The following is a 23468-nucleotide window of genomic DNA, read 5'->3' as shown; positions in this document are numbered from 1 at the left end:
GATGCATCATTGCAGCAGAATTTAAGATGATCGTGATGAGTTCTGCCCATTCTGCCTCCGTGCTGTCTGTGGTCAAACCAAAACAAACTATAGCGACAGGGGCCACACATATCCCGCCTCTTGCGAACTGAGACCCTACCTCATATCCCGCCCCTTACAAGCCCACCACATAACCATCCGGATATTTTACTGATATCTGAATGACACCGATGTCTGCATATAAGGCATCAAGTCTGAATCACCCTCAGGGTTGAATCTCCTGATGTAAAAATTATAATAAAGTGCGGAGGACATGTCTGAAATCAGCTATTGACATTCATATTCTTATGTAGATACACATAAATGCCCAAGCTCTAATGGCATGTTTAAAAAGCGCATCAAAAAATTATCATAGATACTCCGCCCGGCGAGCACTGCAATAAACTTTCGGCCCTCTCTCTCTCTAAAGAGTCCCTTCAACGTCATACTTTTGAATTGAGCAAAATATTGTTTGAATAATTTATCAAATTAATATAAAGAATATATAAAGAGATGGATCAGAGAATGTTTGGTTTATTTGTCATGCATTTCTAATTTCTTCATATTGCTATTGCTTACGATACAACACGTTGGATCTTAATAGCGCCTTTCACCAGGACCGAAGTTGCTATAATAATAATATAAAAAATAAAAAATAAAGTAAAATATATAATAAAATAAGGAAAGAACAGGGTTGTATTGTGGCAGGTGTGTAAATGTCTCCCGCCCTCCCCCCTACCGGCCCTCCCTCTGGACAGACCTGGAGATTTGCACGCCAATTGCCTAGCACCTCGGTTCTCAAAGTGGGGTCCCCGGACCCCCGGGGGTCCGCGGCGCGTTGCCAGGGGGTCCGTGAAGAGCTTGTTGTTACAACATAAACATACCGGTATTTATGGAAAAAATGTTGGGCCGGTCGTCATTCCTCCCGTAACGTTAAACCAATGAACACTCGGCTTTTACATTACGTCAAACTCCCTCAGGCTTTACCTTCACATCTCGCACCTAAATAACTAAATAAAGAGGGAATCTGGCAACCCTGGCTATGGAGTAGACGTGTTTGCAGGAAGCTCCGCCTCAACTTTTCTTTTTACCTCACTTATTGTTCTTAATTTAAATTTTGGCGAGTTTGAACTAACAAGAAAGACAAAATGACAAGAAAAGGCAAGGGGCATAAATCTGAATGCAAAATGCAAATGCATTGAAAAGCGCTGTAGATGAGAGATTCGACGAGCTAAAAGGGTCCCTATCCACCCTCAAATCGGCTCTATCAGACGTTACTGAACGTGTGTCGTCAACCGAGGCTGCCGTGGAATCGCACGAGAAACGGCTAGAGGAGTTGGAGAGGCGACACGCTAGCCTTGAATCCCAGTACACGCTGCAAGAAGCCAAGCTAGACGACCTTGAGGCCCGCTCCCGGAGGCAGAACATCCGCATCATCGGAATCAAGGAGAAAGCTGAAAACGGTAGGCCGACGGAGTTTGTTGCCAAGCTGTTACCGAAGCTTTTGGGAGAGGAGAATTTTGACCGGCCCGTGAATGTGGATCGTGCACATCGAAGCGCAGCGCCTGCTAAAGATGGTAAATCTAGGGCTATCATTGCAAAGCTACACCACTTTCAGGTGAAGGAGCTGGTGTTGAAGCTTGCCAGGGAGAAAACGCCGCTGCAGTACGACGGGCGCTCTGTGTTCATCTTTCCTGATCTAACGTCGGCTACCATGAAGAAACGGAAGGTGTTTCAGCAAGAGCTGTCAGTTAAACGCGTTACTAACGGCGTTAACGCAAACCAATTTTAACGGCGTTGAAAAAATTATCGCGCGATTAACGCAATTATTTTATTTAAAAAAATAAAATATATATATTTTTTTTTTTTCCTTTGGCTCAAAACAAAGAAGCAGTAGCCTGACTGCTATGTTCAAATGACATTTGTTCAAAGCAGTGTCCTGTTTTGATCAGTATATGCCAATGTTGTTATCAATAAAAAATAATTTGCACAAGGCAAGCCGATGCACTTCACCATGTTGATAAGAGAATTAAAATGAGAAGAATTATGGGACAAAAAAATCAAGGGATATTTAGCATAGAAAAAGAATTTGCGATTAATCGCGATTAATCGTGAGTTAACTATGACATTAATGCAATTAATCACGATTAAATATTTTAATCACTTGACAGCTCTAGTTTCAGCACATTAAGGAGAAATGCAGAACCAGGAAAATCAGGTGCGGTTTCAGGCACCTAGCAAACTTTGTGGTCACAGTGGATGGCAATACTGGCACGGTCAACACCCTGGACGAAGCCGAGAAATTCCTGAGTCGGGAGGCACGGGACTGGAACATAGATGTTGGGTCAAGCCGGCAAGTTGACTAATTTATCTCTGTATTATCAGCAAAATTGAAAGTAAGAAAAAAAAAAAAAAAAAAAGACCAAACTCGCATTGAGAATTGAGAGGACAAATGTTTTATTTGCAATTATTATCCACGGTTGAGGTGGAGTCTCTCCCTTGCTTGGAGAGAGGTGAGTAGTTGTTTGCTATCTTGGGCCTTTATTGGCCCCCTGAGTTTAGCTTTAACTTTAAGTCTGGGGCATGGAAGCGTTTTCCATGGGGTTCTCTCCCCTTTACTATGTTCATGTGTTCTGTTCGATGTTCTTTTTCTGTCTGCACATCTTTTTTTTTCAGTTTACTGTATATTCCTCTTTGCCATGGTCATGTAACAAATTCCCTTATGTAGCATATTATGTCAGATAGACCTACATCTTGTAAACACAGTGAAGGTGGAATTACATTGGTCAGTTGGAATGTACGGGGGATCAATAGCCCTCTTAAGAGAAGAAAGGTTTATGCACATCTACGCACACTCAAGGCAAGGCAAGGCAACTTTATTTATATAGCACTTTTCATACACAAGGCAGATTCAAAGTGCTTCACAAATAAACAGTGTCATACAATGAAATAAAATAATAGGCAAGTAAAAGAAAAACATATGCAAAAATAGAAAGTTAAAAAGGCATTTTAGTATTAAAATAGAAAATCAGGCTGATCAAGGCTGATATTTCCTTCCTTCAAGAAACGCATATAAAAAGAACGGCAGCAAAAATATTGTGTCCTTCATGGGCATCTCATGTACTTCAATCAAATTTTTCTACAAAAGCAAGAGGGGTAGCGATCCTTATTAAGAAAACAATAGCTTTTATCCACAAGCAAACTACTTCTGATCATAGGGGCAGATATTTAATAGTTAAAGGGGAACTTAACTCTGTACCAGTTACCCTAATTAACGTGTATGGGCCAAATTTTGATAACCCCATTTTCTTTCAGAATCTCTTCAACACTATACCCGATATGTCAAACTCAAATATAATTTTGGGTGGAGATTTAAATTGTGTTTTGGATCCTGTCTTAGACAGACAACACTCCCAAACCAGTTCATCTAAGAGCAGTGTTACTCTTAATAATTTAATGCAGTCATATAATCTAGTGGATATTTGGAGGCTCCTCAACCCCACAGCAAAATACTTTTCTTTCTTTTCAGCAGTTCACAAGTCTTATTCTAGGATTGATTATTTCATTCTGGATTCTAAACTTTTAACACAAATAGTTGACTGCAAGTATCATAATATTCTCATATCGGGTCATGCCCCTGTTTCTGTAAAACTTAAATTGAATTACAAGAGGGGAGAATTTAGCTGGCGCCTTAATAATGCAACACTGAAAGATAAAGAATTTTGCTCTTATCTCTCAAACCAAATAGATCAATATGTACAAATGAATGACACTGGTGAAGTTGATGATTCCACACTTTGGGAGGCCATGAAGGCTGTTATTAGGGGCCACATTATATCCTATGAGGCAGCAGAAAAAATAAAATCTAAAGAAAGGTTAACTGAAATTGATAATCAACTGGCTGATATGGAAGTGTTATATAGAGAAGGTAACAAACCTGAGTTACTCAAGTAGATCACTGCATTACGATATGAATACAATACTCTACTGTCAAAGAATGGGTCACGTTTACTGGTCCAAATTAGACAAAAATATTTTGAATTTGGCGACAAGCCCCATAGGTTGCTATCCCGTCAATTAAGCCAAACTCAGGCTTCCAGAGCCATACACTCTATTAAGTCAGATGATGGCACTCTCTGGACAGACCCTGAAAAAAATAATAAATGTTTTGCTGGTTTTTATGAACGTGTCTATCAGTCACAAGGTGAACCTGATCCTGACGAGATGGAAACATTTTTTGAAAATCTGGACCTACCTAAACTATCAGCAGAATCATCTCTTTCACTAGATAAAGAAATTAATTCAAAAGAAATAATGGAAGTGATCTCCTCCATTCCCAACAATAAGGCAGCTGGGCCAGATGGCTTCAGTATAGAATTTTTCAAAAAATGTAGCTCCAAATTATCGCCTCTCTTATTACGTATGCTTAATCACTCAATGTTGAACTCAAGGTTACCTCCCACCTTATATAAAGCCAACATTTCACTTATACCCAAGCCAGGCCGTGACCCTAACTTGGTCTCATCATACCGCCCCATTTCACTGTTGCCTATAGAAACCAAAATCCTGGGTAAAGTCTTAGCTAACAGATTAAAAGGAGCACATATGTTCCATTATTCATCCTGACCAATCAGGTTTCATGCCAGGGAGACATATGTATTTTAACTTGCGTCGTTTATTTCATGTGTTGTACACGGAGCACACAGAGGAGGCTGTAGTAATCTCTCTGGACGCACAACGTGCGTTTGATCAGGTGGAGTGGCCTTATATGTTGATCACACTTGAACATTTTGGTTTTGGACCCTCCTTTATGAAGTGGATTGAGATCATTTATTCACACCCAACTGCCTCTGTTATCACCAATCAAAACATTTCATGCCCTTTTGCAATTAATCGTGGGACCCGTCAGGGGTGCCCTCTCTCCCCTTTTTTATTTTCAATAATTATTGAGCCGCTTGCTGCCAGTGTCAGACAAAGACAATTAATATACCCCGTTGAGATACATGAGCAAGAGCATCATCTCTCGTTGTATGCAGATGACATTCTTTTGTTTATATCTCGTCCTGAAACATCAATACCTGCCCTCTTGACTCTAATTAGCAGTTTCGGCAAACTCTCTGGATTCTCTGTTAACTGGGACAAATGTGAGTTAATGCCAGTGTCCAAGGAGGTTAATATGACGTATTTATTGTCCACTCCCTTTAAAAAGGCTTATGAGCATTTTTCATATCTTGGTGTTATTGTTACGAAAAAATCTGAGGACCTCTTACGAAAGAACTGGAACAGCAAAATTGAACAGCTTAAGCAGGGAATTAATTTCTGGAAGACTCTTCCTATTTCTCTCGCAGGGAAGATTAATGCTATTAAGATGATTGTACTGTCGCGTTTCCTCCATCTTTTTCAATCCATTCCTTGCTTTATTGCTCAGTCTTACTTTAAGCAACTAGATTCCATTATTGTATCATTTATCTGGAACTACAAAGCCGTTAGAATTTCTAAAAAACATTTATGTAAAGCAAAGAATGTTGGTGGCTTTGCTTTACCAAATTTTAAAATGTACTATTGGGCTACTCATCTGTCTATGCTTGCTTGGTGGAGAAGGGGCCCCCCATCTATTTCAGATTCATGCCCAGCGTGGCTACGCATAGAACGGCTGCTTTGCAAAAAGTCTTCCTTGCTGGCACTGCTTAATAGCCCCACCACAGTCAAGAGCTGTGTTCGAAATCGTTCCCTATCATGGATGTAATGCACTAAATAGGGTGCACGCCATTTTGTAGGGTGTTCGAATTCTCAGTGGTCCACTATATAGGGCACTATAGTGGACTTAAAATAGGGTACATACGATGTTCCCTACATGTTACCAGAGCCCGTCTACGAAGAGCCTGGGCACTCCCTATACGCCCCATTGTACTGATTTTGGTTGTAGTTCCATGAGACATCCACTGGGGGTGATCGCGGGCGAGTCCAGATTGAATGGGAGTCTATGGGGCTAAACGGCTAATTATGCCTCTTTCACCTGCTTGTCGTTGAAATATCGCAAATTTTATTGTAGATTCCGCAAGTTCAATATAGATTATGGTTCAAAAGTGAAATGAGTGAGTACTTATGTCCTTTCGATTTCTTACAGTTAGGGCCGTTGTTGGCCATACACGCTAGCATTCTGCTAATGAATGCTGATTGGTCAGGGACGGACTTGCGACTGATTACGACCAGAGACCCCTCTTGACGGCATCTGAAGCTGAAGAGCAATCAGAAACGTGTTAACTCAATTTTTGCATACTGTATTTATATTTTCCTGCAGGCCCTTTTATTTTTTAGATAGTATGTATGGTGAAAGTACATGGGCATAAATGGAATTTCTTCCATTTCTTGTGTTCAATGTTCAATGTGTTATATACATGGTAGGTACGGTATGACCACCTTAAATAATAGTCAATATCCCGCTCAATATCATTTAATCTGTCAGTCTATTTTTTGAAAATAAAGATAGTTTAAAAAAGAAATGCCTCGTAAATGTGCAATGATAAACTGCACTTACAGTGGAAACGGATTGTCCGTCTTTTCGTTTCCCAAGGACAGAAAAAGGTAACGTTCTTGCTTGCTCCTGTATGAATGGTCCTAGGCTACCTGAGGCTTCACCTGGTAAGGAAAGTTGCGCTGGAGCCCGGGTAATATCGCACATGGCTTATTCAAGTTGCGCGCTAGACATTCTCTAAAGTGTCGAGACTCAAGGACTTGGGCTAATGACCTTGCACAGAGGGAAAACCATCTACACCACTTGTCATTGATTTCTATGCATTCACTGATCTTTACAGATGGGTTTGTTTTAAGCCATTGAATATAATTGCTCTGCCATGCAACACATTATAAGCTACACATGTTTGTTAAATGAGAAATATGGTCTGGGTCACATTGAAACAGTAACAGTTGTATAACAGTAATTATACAAACATTATACCAACATTGCAACAGGCAAGTTTATTCAAACATCACAGTAACAAGAACACAATAAGAACAGTAACTAATAAAAAAAAAGAGAAATGATTTAACAACACTGAACATACTGAACAGAGGCAGGGGAAAAGGACAGAGGAAGAAGACTTGTCCGTTGTCACAGCATCAAGGTCCGACTGTAGAGATCAAGAAAGGAAGAGGCATGAGGAGAACAACAGAACACTGCCCTCTAGCAGATTGTTTACCGATGTAAACTAAATTGATGCAGTCTTAAAATTATGATTCTAATCCAGGTTTCTATTTCAGGAGAAAGAAATGGCTCATTATCGTTACTAAAAAAGAAAGCTTTATCATCGGCACTAGTGAGGATTAGAAAAAACACTCTCTGTAAGTAACATACATATGTAAAACATTCGCGCATTTCTTTTTTTTACATTAGCTCACTAAAACTCTGTAACTAGGGTATTAAGCAAAAAAAAGCCTTACCTCCAACAGCTGGTGTTATCGTTGCGGGAAAAGGGAAGTGCTTTAGAAACTGCCGTAAAGCAGTACCTCTGACAGTATTACAGTGTGTGACGTCATCGCATGTTTTTAACGCCTTTTTAGAACAGATACGTGCGTCACACAAATACCCGGCGCATTTACTGACGCAAATGACGTTTAGAAATGTTCAGCGTAGTGTCCGAATTCTCGTTCCCTATTCCCTATATAGTGCACTATATCATGTACACTATAAAGGGAATAGGGAACGAGTGTATAGGGAACGATTTCGAACACAGCTATTCTCTGATGTTACTCCTGTATACCACAATGCAATGCGGTCGTGTTTTTCCGGAGGAGAAGAAGAAGCTGAATAACCGCGAAAACGAATACATTTAATGATGGAGTCTCCGGCTTTCGTTTAGAAATGTCAACAATTTATTTGGGATTTAACATAGAATATTTAACATTCAAAATTAATAAAAAAAATACTTGAACAAGGAAATGTAACATTCAACATCAATACAACCTCCAGCTTTCCTCGTGAGTGCCTGGTATGTTTACATGATGTGGGCGCATCTGTCTGCGTCACACAAATACCCGGCGCATTTACTGACGCAAATGACGTTTAGAAATGTTCAGCGTAGCGTCCGAATTCTCGTTCCCTATTCCCTATATAGTGCACTAAATCATGTACACTATCTATATAGGGAATAGGGAACGAGTGTATAGGGAACGATTTCGAACACAGCTAAGAAGTCATGCTATAGTAACAGCCTTGTAATTCATGGCACTATACGCATATGGGAGCAGATAAAATCTTATATTAAGGCTCCAAAAATGTATACTGACATAATAATCACTCTTTTATACCAGGCATTAACGATGCAGCTTTCTTTGACTGGAAACAAAAGGGTATTGTTAACATAAATGATTCGTATATTGAAGGAAGTTTTGCCACATTTAGACAGCTACAAACTGCTTATAATATTTCTACCTCAAGCTTTTTCAGATATTTACAAATTAGAGACTTTATTCGTAAAAATGTAACGAACTATCAGAGCCTGAATAAGCACGAAACTCTTGAGACAATGAATACATTTGACCTCTCTTAGCAGGAAACCGATGGATTGCTTACTCCGGGTAGGAAATGAGTCCTTAGCCCAAGTGAAGGAGTTCAAGTACCTCAGGGTCTTGTTCGCGAGTGAGGGTACTATGGAGCGTGAGATTGGCCGGAGAATCGGAGCAGCGGGGGCGGTATTGCGTTCGCTTTACCGCACCGTTGTAACGAAAAGAGAGCTGAGCCGCAAGGCAAAGCTCTCGATCTACCGGTCGATCTTCATTCCTATCCTCACCTATGGTCATGAGGGCTGGGTGATGACCGAAAGGACGAGATCGCGGGTACAAGCAGCCGAGATGAGTTTTCTCAGAAGGGTGGCTGGCGTCTCCCTTAAGGTGCGGACACACCAAAAGCGTATCCCGCGTACCATGTACGTGCGTAACGCAGCTAACATGTTGCTTGACCATTTTGTGTCAAAAAAAACGCGTAGCTGCGTAGCTGCATACGCAGCTACGCGCCTGTGGCTGCGCTGGATTTAGGAGTCCGAGGAAGGAAACCCAAACGCCGCCGTGTCTGGGTGCATGATAGAGCTTGAATCGGGTTAGATTAAATAATCTCGGATATAAATAACAATAATCGGGTTAAATAACTTCACATGGTGTGTCTGGTGTGTTTCCAGCATTCGTAGTGTTGATCGGCAGAGAAATAGTCCGCCAAGACGTTGAGGTTGCTTAGCAACCAGAGACTCTGTCCATGCAAGTGAACGGAGCGTTCACTCTTCGTCATAACTATCAAACCAAACATCCTTCACATTCACCGAGTGAACATTATGAAAGTAAAATGCACATTTCTCGCTAAAAATGTTTCCATAAACGCATTTAATGGCGTAACTATGTTACTATTTCCACCCAGAATAAAGAAAGATGTCGGCCGTATGCTTCTGTGCAAGGGTCACTACTCTCTGCCAGTGACGTCTGGTCAAGCTCCACGCTGATTGGCTATTGCGGCTAAGTATCACGCGTATGAGCGTAAAAAGTTCAATTTTTTGAACTCCTCGCGTACGCGCGTATATATACGCGCCTCATACGCCCCTAACGCGAGTAAAATGTTGCTTGGTACGCATGATACGCGTGTACGCACCTCATACGCGCGTAAACCAATGCTTCCCTATGGAAAAATTGCCGATTTTATACGCGTGGTACGCGGGTAACGCGTTTGGTGTGGCCGTACCTTTAGGGATAGGGTGAGAAGCTCAGCCATCCGTGAGGAACTCGGATTAGAGCCGCTGCTCCTTTACTTAGAAAGGAGTCAGCTGAGGTGGTTCGGGCATCTGGTAAGGATGCCCACTGGGCGCCTTCCTTGGGAGGTGTTTCAGGCACGTCCAGTGGGGAGGAGACCTCGGGGAAGACCCAGGACTAGGTGGAGAGATTATATCTCAACACTGGCCTGGGAACGCCTCGGGATCCCCCCGTCAGAGCTGGTCAATGTGGCCCGGGAAAGGGAAGTCTGGGGCCCCCTGCTTGAGCTGCTCCCCACGCGACCCGACCCCGGATAAGCGGTCGAAAATTAGATGAGGGGAGATTTTGGTTATGTAGCAAACTCCATTCATATTGGAAAAGTATTTTTCAATGCTTCTCTGAGGCTTTTGGGAAACGTTTGGAACCTGACCCACTTGTGGCAATTCGGGGAGCTACAAGTCCCTTGTCTTTTATTAATAAATACGAGAAGAAGGCTATTGAATTTGGGATGGTGCTTGCCAAGAAATTGATATTACGTGTGTGGAAGTTGGACTCTGTGCCTACATACGACCTGTGGTTAGGAGAAATGTCTAACACACTGCATTTGGAGCGACTGAGATACTATAACGATGATAGAGGAGATGTGTTTGATAAGATTTGGGACCCTGAACTAAGATTCTTTAATGGGTAGGCTGCTCTATAGTGCTTTAGTATGCATATGTATGGATATGTGTATTTTTCTTTTTTATTGTACTCTGACATTCACTTGACAAAACTTCTGATCCTTTTACTTAATATTTATGTTTTGACCATGGACTGCGGCTGCTAATTTTGATGTGCTTTGTTCTGTATGTTATATGTGATTGTATGCACTGTCTGTTCTAAAAACTGAAAACTTCAATAAACATATTTAAAATAAATAACAAAATAAAAGCCAATTAAACAGGCGCATTGTGTTCAGCCCTCCCCCTGCTTTAATTTTCGGCCAATAGTAACTCTGTTAACATTGCGTCAACCTGTCAACGCATGCTCGAGTCTGCCCTGCGTTCACACCAAAAGATGCAAAAAGATGCCGCGCAGCACGATCCCATCCAAAGTGAATGTAGAGACGCGTTGCGGGTTTGCTGCCGGACCACTTGCTGCCGAGAAAACCGGCAGCAAAATTTGATTTGCGGCGCGGCAAGATTTGATTTGCAGCGCAGCGCAGCACGCCCGTGCCCGCGCTGCAGGCGCGTTCACGTATTTTGCGGCGCGTCAAATGCTGCTCGAGTTGAAATATTTCAACTTTTCGGCAGCAAACGCGTGATGACGGCCAAGCAGCGTTCAACAGCGTTGCCAAAGCTGTGTTTTGCGTCCCCTTCAAAGCTTCATCCATATATGCATGGCATGCCGAGCAGGCGATTTGTTACGATGGACCATTGGTAACAGTAGGTAACGTGTTTACGTGGGTGAATAATTTAACTGTTTTGCACCACTTTACTATCTCTCTTGTAAACCAATCCTTGCAGACATTTGGAAATAAACATGTCCTCTGCCGTTGTCCCATGTCCATTGTGACAACATTGGGCAATGTTGCTGTGTCATGTTTTTGGTGGTTTTGTTTGGGTTGGGTAGTGTGTGTGTGTGTGTGTGTGTGTGTGTGTGTGTGTGTGTGTGTGTGTGTGTGTGTGTGTGTGTGTGTGTGTGTGTGTGTGTGTGTGTGTGTGTGAAATTTTTATACACACATTTATAAAAAAGTAAAATCTATTTACATATTGTAAAGTTATGCCAAAATACAATAAAATGCTCATTTAACACTATTGTGGTATTAGCACTGAATGATTGAAGCATAAAATAGTTCAAAAGCATCTAACAGAAAAAATAGACATGAGCCTATATGATTACATTTGTGTTGCGGTTATGAGGGGGTCCTTGAAATAATTTCTGCCCTATGGGGGGGTCCCCGGCCCCATATAGTTTGAGAACCCCTGGCCTAGCAGATCGATAAACACAAACTCTCTCCCTTGATCTCTTTTAACCCCAAAGTTTCTTTCAAAAACAAAGTTTAGAATACAATACTGAATCGTACTTATCCATCATAATATAAAAAGGATATTCGGACTTAAAAAACATACTATTACAAACATCAACTTTCATGCAACGACAACGGAACAACATGGTGTGACAGAGCCTCTGATTGAACCAAAAGATAGATGTTCTCGCTCGCCCCGTCCATCAGGGGTCATGGATTCGGCCGCACCAAGCGCTCCTAGCAGGGGAGCCCTTGTTAGGAGATCCAAATGCTCCAGCGGCCCTTGAGGCTCCTTGTTTTTCATCAGCCTCTCGTTTTGCTGTCAAAATGCCGTGAATCTCTTGCACAACGCTGGCCTCTTTGATATCTCAGCTGTTTACGGTGCCCCTCCCGCCATGGTAGGGTTCTGTTTCAGGTGCCTGGCCCGGTCGACCACACTGCGCTAAATATAAACGCTATCTAAGACTTCCTCGGGACCGCAAGCACACCCCAGGGCCAAAGGCTACTGTGTGTCTGATCATGTACGTTGATGTGTGTGTGCATGTGCAGGGCTTGGTCCCAAGGCCTTACCGGTGCCCTTGTTGCGGTCCACAAAGCAGTACTTCAGTTCATACTCCTTCAGAAATTCATGGACTTCCTGCGAGAAAAAGACAAAAAGTGGGAGAGAAACAGTGTTTATGGCAGGGGATATGTTTATACATATGAATAACAATGACACATTTCTCACACATTGAACCCTAACCAAATACATCGCTTTTCTCAGTAGGTTGCACCAAGGTAATTCTTCCTTTAAGTTCATGGAGACAAGGCCCGGCACAAAATGGACTTCACGGACAGAAATAAATCATTCCATTCCCATTTCACTTCTTGGGAATACTTTATCACAAAAAAGAAGGCTATCTCGGAGAGATGAAATGTTCTCCCCTTTCGGCTTTCGGCAGAGTGTGTGTAATTAGAGGCTGGGTCTGAAGGCCTCTGAAGAGTCTCCCTGTATGCAGCAGCACATCAAAGTCAGAAATTACCCGCTTGTTTAGAACCAGAGAGCAGCCCTACCCTCACACACACACAACGGTAGGACTACCATGGTGGAAAGGTCCTTGCGTTTGCCTGCCATTGGGACAGCAAGGAGGGAGAGAGAGAGAGAGAGAGCGTTGAATGAGATGGATCTTTGAGTCACGACATTCATAGTAGACTGGGGCCTGCAGGTGGAGTTTTGCCTGTGGATAGCAACTGACGGCTCGAGGGGTTCCCTGAGTGGCACTGCTTACAGAACCAAGCTTTTGGATGATCACAGAACCTCCCAAGAATCCCACAGCTGTACAGCTGTTCTTGAATAATGGGTCTCGTTTTTTTAATGATATAAGAACCAATAAAGGTTTCCCTTTCCAGTTGATCGATCTGACATATAAAAAGAATTAGAATAGACATTTTTGCTAATAACGAAGAATTGCATTCTGATGTCATGTCACTCCATTTATTTTCGTAATTGTATTCCATGTGTTGATGTGAACACAGCCAAATACGTAGATGCAATACACACGTAGACACGTAGATGCAATCACCCAACTCTTATCTAACTATTGCTTCGCCCTCCAAGAGCTCCTTGGCAATCAAATTCTTATAAAACCATTCAAGAGATTCCTCCCCAAAGATTTGCAGTAGCATAAAGTCCGTCCTAGCCCGCGTTATCCCCCTTTTTCTGTCACATCTCCCCCTTATGCAGTGTGCAGAAGGAGCCATAGGCTGGGTGTGAACCAGACCTCTGGTATTTACTCTTGCACAGCGGCCGTGTCAGTAGACGCTGACGATGATCAACACAATCAAGAGAGAGGGAAGGCTTCCAGTCGTTTGTTACAAAGTGTGGCGGCCCACTATAGCACTGCAGACATGCAAGAAAATAGCTGAAGTAATTATTTCAAAAAGTTTTTAGAGCAACACTGAGAATAACAAAGCAGGTATTTTAGGGCCTACAAACAGAATATATCATATATCAATGGTCAGATAACCTACGCTCAGTTTTCTGCCAGGAAGAAAAAGCTGTTGATTCAATCATTAGTAATTCTTACAGGCATTGTATGAATGTGGTACACTGCCATGGGAATCGATGGCAACGAGTGAACCATTGTACAATATATGTGTTTACTGACATGTCATTGAAACACACTAAAGCTTGGATTGAAAGCAGTATGTGTTACAGTAGATGTCTGTTGGGCCAGAGTTGGTTTTACTTGATATCTTTTCAAGTGTATATATTTCTGTTGGTCTACAGGCTGTTTATAATGACGAATGACCACACCACTCAGCAGAATATCAGGTTGACATTTCAAAGAAGACCATGTCAGCCCCCAAGCATCAAATGCCGCCCTGGGCCTGGTGCCGTGTGTGCGATTGATATGAAAGTCAGCTGGCCTGGAGGTATTTCCCCAGTGGAACTGTTCCATTTAGAGCGCTCTATGTCTGACTTCTGATTTGACTGAACAACACGCCTGGGACTAACAGCACTGCACTTTGATGACATTTTCTTCACATCAAACATTTAATTCCCCGTGGCATGGACCGGCAGAGGCCCGGTCCATGCTAGGGTGGGGATAGATGGAAGCTAAGGTGGGGTCAGGGTGAAACTAAGGTAGGGTTAGGGTCGAGCTGGTGTGGGTTTACATAAGGTAAAGCTGAGGTTTGGTTATGTAGGTTGAAGCTAAGATGGGGTTTGGTCAAAGCAAGGCTCGGGGTTGGGTGAAGCTACGGCTCAGTTCCGTCGGGTGAAACTTGGCCTGTCGAATGGGGGAAGCTACGGTGGGGTAAAGTAAGGTAATTGTAGGCTGGGGTTAGGGCAAAGCTAGGGTGGGGTTCGGGGGACGGTAGGATGAGGTTAGGCTGGCTCTAGGATCAGTGTTCTGCAAGGCGGTGTGCCTGGGAGAGATAAGTGAGGCCAGGCTGTAAGGCTAAGCTGAGGTTGATGGTCAATGTGTGGCCAGAGAGGAGCCACAATGAGGGCAGGGGTGGACTAAGGAAGTACAGAGAGAAAAGGAACCAGATCACTACAGATTTCATTTTATAGGAAATCAGTGCTGTTTGAACGCAAAGGTGGCCATCGCTACTACTGCCTCCATCTCCTCACATGCATTTTAGTTGGAGTAAAGAAACTCATTTAGGCTTTGACAAGACATTTGTATAACAGAAGGTTAAAACACATTCAAATACACTCTGAAACTCAAGGTCAGAGTGACGTCAATCCCAAGGGTCCTTGTTTGATGAAGCTATGCATGGAATGAGATTTGTTGAATGTGCATACGTCGGTGAGAGAGGGCTTTGGGCGTGAGCCATATTCAGGGGAGGCTGGGTGGGAAGGTGCTTCCTGAGGAACTGTTATCTGTTAACAGCTCTATGCGTTTGGGTAGACCGTAAATCAAAGAGTTAGGATTGGCTGAGGTGTATTGTACATGAAAGTTATCTTGCACAAGTTCCAATCAGACACAGCAAAAAGAGGTGTTGACAAATCGAATGGACTTAAATATAGAAGGGAAGGACAATCCAGTGGACATGCACATCTCTGAGGGATAGATAACTACTTTGTTAATTCATAATATAGCGACTGACGGCCTAGTTTTCATCATAATTATAACATGCTTTCCTTTTCAAGATGACCCGCTCTGAAAAAGCTGAGGGAAACCTCTAGTAATTGCTGAATATAAATTTAAATTACACCAGTAGGTCTCTCCTTGACCCGCTGTGTGTGCCGAGACTGGAGCAACAGGCACAGATGTTAGCAGTGAAACAAGCTTTTCTAACATTACTGATATCCATCACATATCCATTGTCAATACATTTTTATGTGCCATGGTTGCAGTACTTCATAAAAGGGATAGAATACAATTATCTTTGGACAACAGTAGTGGAAAATCTTTCTTTCAATTAATGAAAATGAAAGAAAGATATTAAATAAATACAGTCAATAATAACACAGAATGAACGGAGGTGGACCACAACAACCGTGATGGACAACAGTATTCTGTTGTGAATATTATTATTATTGTATTGCCCACAATGCTAACGTAACTGATACCAATACGATGTCAATCTATGTCTCTTTATATTGTTCAAAACACCTTTATACAACAAAAAACGTGATATCTCCCTAAATTTTGGCCAAGAAAACTGGCCAAACAAGTAACGAGATAACCATTACAGGCACATTCGTGGCTAATCTGTTCCTAATGCAAATTGTCTCTAATGCGTGAGAACAGGCTGGGTATTATGCAGGGTGACAGTACGGCGGGTACGGCGGGTAGCGGATGCTGGGTGGTGGGTGCCTTGGCCAAGAGAGACAGGTGGCTCCAGCCATTCACAGCATGTATCCCAAACACGTCAATGTAAGAGATGACAACTCCTAACAAAATGTGCACCATTAACTTACAATCACACAAACACAATGAAACAGCACACACCCACAAACACACAAACACAGAGGAGCAAAGCAAAACAGCTAATTCAACAATTTCCTCCATGCACACTGGCACACGAACACACAAAAGCATGTTAGAGGCTTGAAAACTACCAGCTGGATTACGCCCTGTCCACACGGCTACGATTTTTGTGTAAAAACGCAGGAGTCGTGTACGTTTAGGCCGACCGTCAAGAAGAACCCGGTGTTTTCGTTGCCTGCAAACACACTCTTTTGAAACCAGGTCCCAGTGTGAAATTCCTGTTACACTGCCAAGGAAAACGGGGGGGGGGGATAGTTTTTGTAGGTGTGGACAGGGCCTAAATCGAGGGGGTTAGGCTCTGTGGCTTAACCCCCTAGTGCTCAATCAAATGTGTGTTTTTGTGATTTGCATTGCTTTGCAAACCCCTAACAATTTTAAATGCATCACAAGTGAATTCCATCATCCTGATGGAATTCACTTGTGATTCTTTTAAAATTGTTTAGACAAACATATTTAATAATCTGATACTCATTAGTGTACAAAATGTTGTCTTGTGGAACCGGAAACCACTCATAAGATGCTAATGGTAAAAGCAAGGAAATTGAATACTTAACAGGGCTGGATATGACCTTAAAAATACATTGCTATGAAAATGTTGTCAAAACACAGCATTTTGAAAGCCTGGAAAGAACGTCTAAGCAAGAATTATATCCTTGGGTGCATTTTGGCTAAATGCTTTTCAGAAAACAACTTCAACCCACACACGTAAATAAATCTAAAACCGATTTAATTTGGATATCTCTTCTGAGCTCAACAAGGGATTCAGCTCATTTCCAAAAGACGGCTAAGCTAAGCAAAGCATGACAGATTGCCTTAGAAGATGGAGAGCTTCAGCCCTGTGAACCCGCATTAAGGCTGGCCTTCCCGCTCGCCACCAGTACCACACACACACACACACACACACACACACACACACACACACACACACACACACACACACACACACACACACACACACACACACACACACACACACACACACACACACACACACACACACACTACATGAGGGGCAGAGTAAACACAGGTGTAGCTCATGAAATTGATTAATGGTGCATTTCCACTGGCGGGTGCACTTCGGCCCAGCCCGCCTTGGCCCAGTAGTGAAGGTGCGGTTTGGCCCAGCTCAGTTACGGCTTGCGTTTCCACCGCCGACGTACCCTTATGGTAGGACGGGGTTAAAGCCAGATGCTGATAGCTGCTGCAGCAGCTACGTAAGCATCGTGACCTCATAGCAGCCCAACACATTGTAGCTTGCTATTAAATCGAAGAAAAAGAAGAACACAACATAATGAAAAAAGAGCAACGATGTAGGAAATCCAAGAAGGATGTCAAACTTCTGCGCAACATTTTCTTCAATAAGCGAAGCTTTCGCCGACTCTGTCGACCAATCAACAGACTACATGTGTAGCTCGAATTTGTTGGCACTTGGCACCCTTTCAGACGTCTCAGTACCCCAACGGAGGAGTACTGTGAGATGAGTACGGCTCATCACGGCTCAGCCCGGGACCCTGCCCACTTTTGGCGGGGGAAACACGAACCGGGCCGCACCTTTGCAAATCGAACTGTACCACACCCGCCGGTGGAAACCTGCCATATAGGTCCATCTCAGTTGTGGATTGCCCGAGTGCAGTCAGAGCTGGTGAATTCTATAATACTTTGTGCATGCTGTAGCCCCCCTGCCCTACCATCCCATAGTGTATGGAACCGGCGCATCATTCATGCCACACGCTTGTGTTTACCCTGCTCTGATGACAGCCATGTGGAAAGATTCCACTGGGCATTTGATTTGTTCGGGATGGAACACGGTCCGGGACTCCAATGTGAACTCCTCTTAATCAGGCGAGTTTATTTTCTGTGTGAGTTTAGGTTCTACGGCAGAAATACAAACACAACTGAGCCACCATCGCACAGAGAAACTGAACAGGATTTACATAAGTTGCAATGACGGGCAGACCTGAGCACAAAAAGCGAGTGTGCATATGCATGTGCGTGCATGTTTCAGTGTATGGGTGATTGTACACCGCTTGGAAACAAGCCCTGTCCATTCGAAAGTATACGAGGAAAGAGAGAAAAATATGCACCTGAGCATTTTTTATTTCCCTAAGGAAGAAAACACAGCCTAGTCAAGACATAAACAACCAGTGTGAAATATCTCTTGGTGTGATTGTGTGTGTGATTGTGTGTGTGATTGTGTGTGTGTGTGTGTGTGTGTGTGTGTGTGTGTGTGTGTGTGTGTGTGTGTGTGTGTGTGTGTGTGTGTGTGTGTGTGTGTATCAAACATGGCAGTGAGTGCTGCCTGCTGTCAGAAAAAAAGCTGCCTGAGCAAATAATCATGGGTTGACACATTCACCCATACAGACTCATGCACTCACACGTGCACGTCCACAACATGTATTTGGGCTTTGCATATTTTTTGTTGCTCTGAATAATTGAAAACCTGAACGGATGGCAGATGTCCTTCTGCCCTAGGAGGTAAAACTAGAAAAGCTTGCAAACGTGAATACATTTACATCCTCAATCAGCTACATGTTCTTGTCATCGTCATCCCCTTCGCTCCCTTGCCTTCCTTTTCTCGGCTTGCAACGGCACCTCTTCTTCTCCTTCCCCCTCTCACTCCATCATCTCCCCCTCTACGCCTCTACTGCCTTGTCTGTCTGGTCTTTCATCGCTGTTTGCTTCTCTACTCCTCGCCTTGTCACCTTTGCTCTTCTCCTCCCCCCCACCAGATGAGATGACCCCGCCTGTAAGCGGAGGCCGTGTCGGACTTAGATCACAGACATAGTGAGATACAGTGCTTGTTACCAGTCCCTAAGCAGGCTCCATGGGAGGGAGGGGGGGAACGTGAGACGGAGTGGATGGAGGTTCCGCACACCGAACGGATGACGAAGAACTGGACAAGGTGTTCTCCCTCTAGGGTTGCCTATGACTTCACGGGACAAAATGTCAACACTGGGTCTCGGTGCACAACGTGATCTCCGACCTAAACTAAGGAATAGGATATTGGTCAAAATGACACAAAACAACCCATTTGACCGTTCCCTGGTTCAGTGTTCACGTACGACTGGCCGAGGAAACAGCAAAAACTTGTTAATTCTCAGTGGAAAATGCACCGTTTTAAGATTTAAGTTTCATAATTCAATTGCGCTTTGATAACATTTCTCACGATGAATGTGTATTTAATTTTTGTAATCTCCAGTCAGTGAAAGCTTCATTTTATCATTGCCATGGGGATTCGTGTGGACGCTGCTTTATTCTGCTAAGTGACAGATAAGGACGACAAGTTTTTGCTTCCGGCAAAATAAATCCATTCCAAAGGCTTATTTTCAAAATACATTTTGTTTAACAAGGTCATCATGACATTTTAATACTGATGTTAGATGATGTCCTTTTGATAAAAACTTTTTTTTCTTTCAACAAAAAATCCTCCATCGGAAACCCGATTTCCGGATTTTTTCTTATTTGGGATGGACTATGCCGTGTTTTTGTTGGGCAACATGGAAGTTTATGTTTGCTGTAGGTTCTGTAGGATTGAATTAAGCTACACTTGCTTTGTTTCTTAAGCAAAGCAATGATATGATTGGATTGGTCAAAACAACAGAACTGTCCAACAGAATACATCATGATATTTTTGTTGACGATGCCATTTTGAGTGAACTCAATAGAGTTTTAGTAATGTGAAATCCTTAAGTATAACGTATCATAGGCTAATCATAAAATTGTCCACGCCTCGCCTGTGAAAAACTATGGCAGTTTTAAACACAACAATTGATTGCATCCCTTAATGACTAATAATTTCATGATTAATTACTAAATAATGAATAAAACTCCATTATTACCATTATCATTCCTATGCCGTATGAAAGCTAATAGAGCTCTGAAGAAGAAGCCCTGCCTCCGATGCTCCGGTTCCCCCAGTCAAATGTCTGATCTCGCACATCATGAAGACCTTCGAAAGACTGGTTCTACAGCACCTCAGGCCCCAGGTGTGTGACTCCATGGACCCACTGCAAACTCGTGTACCAGGCCCATTTCAGCGTGGACGACGCCATCATTTACCTGCTGCACAGGGCTTACTCACACCTGGAGAAGCCGGGGAGCTCAGTGAGAGTCATGTTCTTCGACTTCTCCAGTGCGTTCAATACCATCCAGCCTCCCCTGCTTGAGAAGAAGTTCTCAGCAATGCAGGTAAACCCCGACATGGTGGCCTGGATTGGTGACTACCTTTCCAGCCGGCCACAGTACGTCAGATGAGGTGATTGAGACGGTGGACTCGTAGTAAGTTCCTTGGAGTACACATCAACAATAAACTGGACTGGTCTGACAACACAGAGGCCCTCTACCGGAAGAGTCAGAGCAGACTCTTCTTCCTCAGAAGGCTCAGGTCGTTTGACGTGTGTGCCTGATGATGTGTTTGTGTATGTCTATGTGTTTGCATATGCATGTGTGTGTGTTTAGGTATGCGTATTAGGGATGGGTACGAATTAGGGATGGGCACGAGTAGTAAATTCCAAACTCGAGTGATCGAAGGAATTCCTCGAGGATCAATCGAGTACTCGTTAAATCAAATCTATTTTTAGAATGCAACGCATCTGCAGCAGGAATAGGCCTGATGATGAACGGCAATATTATCAACCAAACATGTAGGCCTAATGCTTATTCTCCATCAAAACAGTCAGAGTTATCAGAGTAATTCATTATTTATTTTTGCAAACGTTCAAAACACATTTCCCTTACAAAAATAAATATGCGTCTCACAATTTAAATCACGTCGAACCAAGGCCTGTAACAGTTTAAAAAAAACGAAACAAGTAGCCTAACCATTGCAAATAAATGCTTAAAGCTGCAAATAAAACGGCAGCAAATGGACTATGGAAATACTCAGCGTTGTGATCTTCTCTACACGCCCGGGATTACAGCTGCGTCTTGCGGCGGTGAAAATATAGCCGACACACTTTCACTTTCACCGTTGCTGCGGGTCTGCTTTCCCGAACTCACTGTTGTGTTTCAGGAGCATATGTTGCCGCATAGTACTTTCTGGTAGCTCGATTTCACTTGGCATATTTTACATTTCACCTTATGATCTCCTATTTCTTTAAAGTATTTCAATTCTTCGCTGCGGTTTGCTTTAACCGCCATCTCTTAACTTTTTGAATTCTGGCGTGCCTGCACACGCCACGGAACGCGCCATGGAAATGGATGCATTTAATTTTCTTTGTGCCCACGTCATGCGTTAGTGGCGCCGACAGAAAATTGATACATTTGCTTCAGAAAACTTTGTTTGTGTGTGTATATGCAAACTCGAGTTTGCCTGTCCACCAACCGAGTTCATTTGTAACGAGTAGTACTCGAGTAATCGATTCCTCACGCCCATCCCTAGTACGAATAGTAAATTCCAAACTCGAGTGATCGAAAGAATTCCTCGAGGATCAATCGAGTACTCGTTTAAAACTAATCTATTTTTAGAATGCAACGCATCTGCAGCAGGAATTGGCCTGATGATGAACGGCAATATTACCAACCAAACATGTAATGCTTATTCGCAATCAAAACAGTCACGAGTTATCCGATTATTCATTATTTATTTTGGCAAACATTCAAAACACATTTTCCTTGCAAAAATAAATATACGTCTCACAATTTAAATCACGCCGAACAAAGGCCTGTAACGGTTTTTTAAAAAAAAACGAAACAAGTAGCCTAACCATTGCAAATAATTTAAAGCTGCAAATAAACCGGCAGCAAATTAACTAAAAAAATACTCAGCGTTGTGATCTTCTATACACGGCCGGGATTACAGCTGCGTCTTGCGGCGGTGAAAATAACCGACACACTTGGTTGCTGCGGGTCTGCTTTCCCGAACTCACCGTGTTTCAGGAGCATATGTTGCCGCATAGTACTTGTAGTACTCTGGTAGCTCAATTTCGCTTGGAATATTTTACATTTCACCTTATGATCTCCTATTTCTGTGAAGTATTTCAATACTTCGCTGCCCTTTGCTCTAATCGCCATCTCTTAACTTTTTGAATTCGCACAGAAATTTTATACATTTCATTTGCTTTGTGCACGGCACGCGCCAGTGGTGCCACACAGAAAATGTATACATTTGCTTCAGAAAACTTGTCTGTGTGTGTATATGCAAACTCAAGTTAATTTGTAACGAAGAGTACTCGAGTAATCGATTCCTCACGCCCATCCCTATTGCGTATATATGTGTATATGCATCACCCATCATGATGTTGTTTCGGTTTGTCTTGTTTCTGTCCCTATTTTAACTATAAGCGTCTACTTATGCATAAGCACTTTGTATTTATTGTATTGTATAGTAATTTTATCCTGTGTTCTTGCACTGCTGCCGGGCTGTTTTTGCAGTAAACTAATTTCTCCTACGGGGGATTAATAAAGTTGTATCTTATCTTATCTTATAACATGGCATTTTTGAATGGTCGTGGATAATTCAAGTCTGTAGGTGGCGAAGAAGTAAAAGTTGCGTCAAGTTTTGAACTACACACTTTTTCCAGCTAGTTTCGACTGGGTTCGTTCACTACTTTAAGGGCCCCGACAATCCAAAAACCCATGTAATCAAGTGTATAAGAGCATTTACAATCTAAATTAAAATGACCAGCGTGGTACAAATACATAGAAAATAAATCTCTTTACGGGCGCAGCCATTTTTGCTACGGTGAACGGTCAGCCTCACCGAACTCGGTATACTCTTACAATCCCGGGTGGGATCGACCAAAAGGGGGCGTTCCTCCATGAAATGCCACAAGAAACGTGGAGATTTCAGCACTTGCACTTGTACGAGGCATTTGGAACACACCATAAGTTTGCAAGATGCAGGATAAGTACGGCCGCTGTCATTCTGGTCTGTTTTGGTTTGACCGCAGACAGCACGCAGGCAGAACGGGCAAAACTCATCGTGATCATCTTAAATGTTGCTGCAGCGATAAATCATATATTCCGTTGCATCCACAACATCCACATTGATCGATGAAAGATTGGAGCATGACTCATGAGTTAGAGACAAGATAGAACAGATAGAAGAAACGACAAAGAAGAAAGGTGCGCGAACGACTGCGTTACCGGAGAAAGAGAGTGTATTTCACATAGAACACTGGGACAAATGTAGTTGATTTCTTTGTTTAAATGGGAAAAGAGGAAGTGGTAGGCCAGGACCCCATAATGTTCAGCTAACTGTAAATAATAACAATAAAAAATAA

The 23468-nt window shown here is 42.7% G+C and overlaps 1 protein-coding gene across 3 annotated transcripts in view; it reads right to left on the bottom strand.

Moving 5' to 3' along the window:
- raver2 (ribonucleoprotein, PTB-binding 2) overlaps positions 1-23468 on the bottom strand; it is a 130623-nt gene that overhangs the window by 105417 nt on the left and 1738 nt on the right. For all 3 annotated transcript variants that reach the window (XM_060066512.1, XM_060066510.1, XM_060066511.1), the window contains exon 2: positions 12332-12398. In XM_060066512.1, the coding sequence (XP_059922495.1) occupies positions 12332-12398 (67 nt within the window). The remainder of the gene's footprint in view (positions 1-12331; positions 12399-23468) is intronic.

Source organism: Gadus macrocephalus, chromosome 12 (genome assembly GCF_031168955.1).
Source record: "Gadus macrocephalus chromosome 12, ASM3116895v1".
NCBI lineage: Eukaryota > Metazoa > Chordata > Actinopteri > Gadiformes > Gadidae > Gadus > Gadus macrocephalus.
This window is presented reverse-complemented; position numbering and strand designations above follow the sequence as displayed.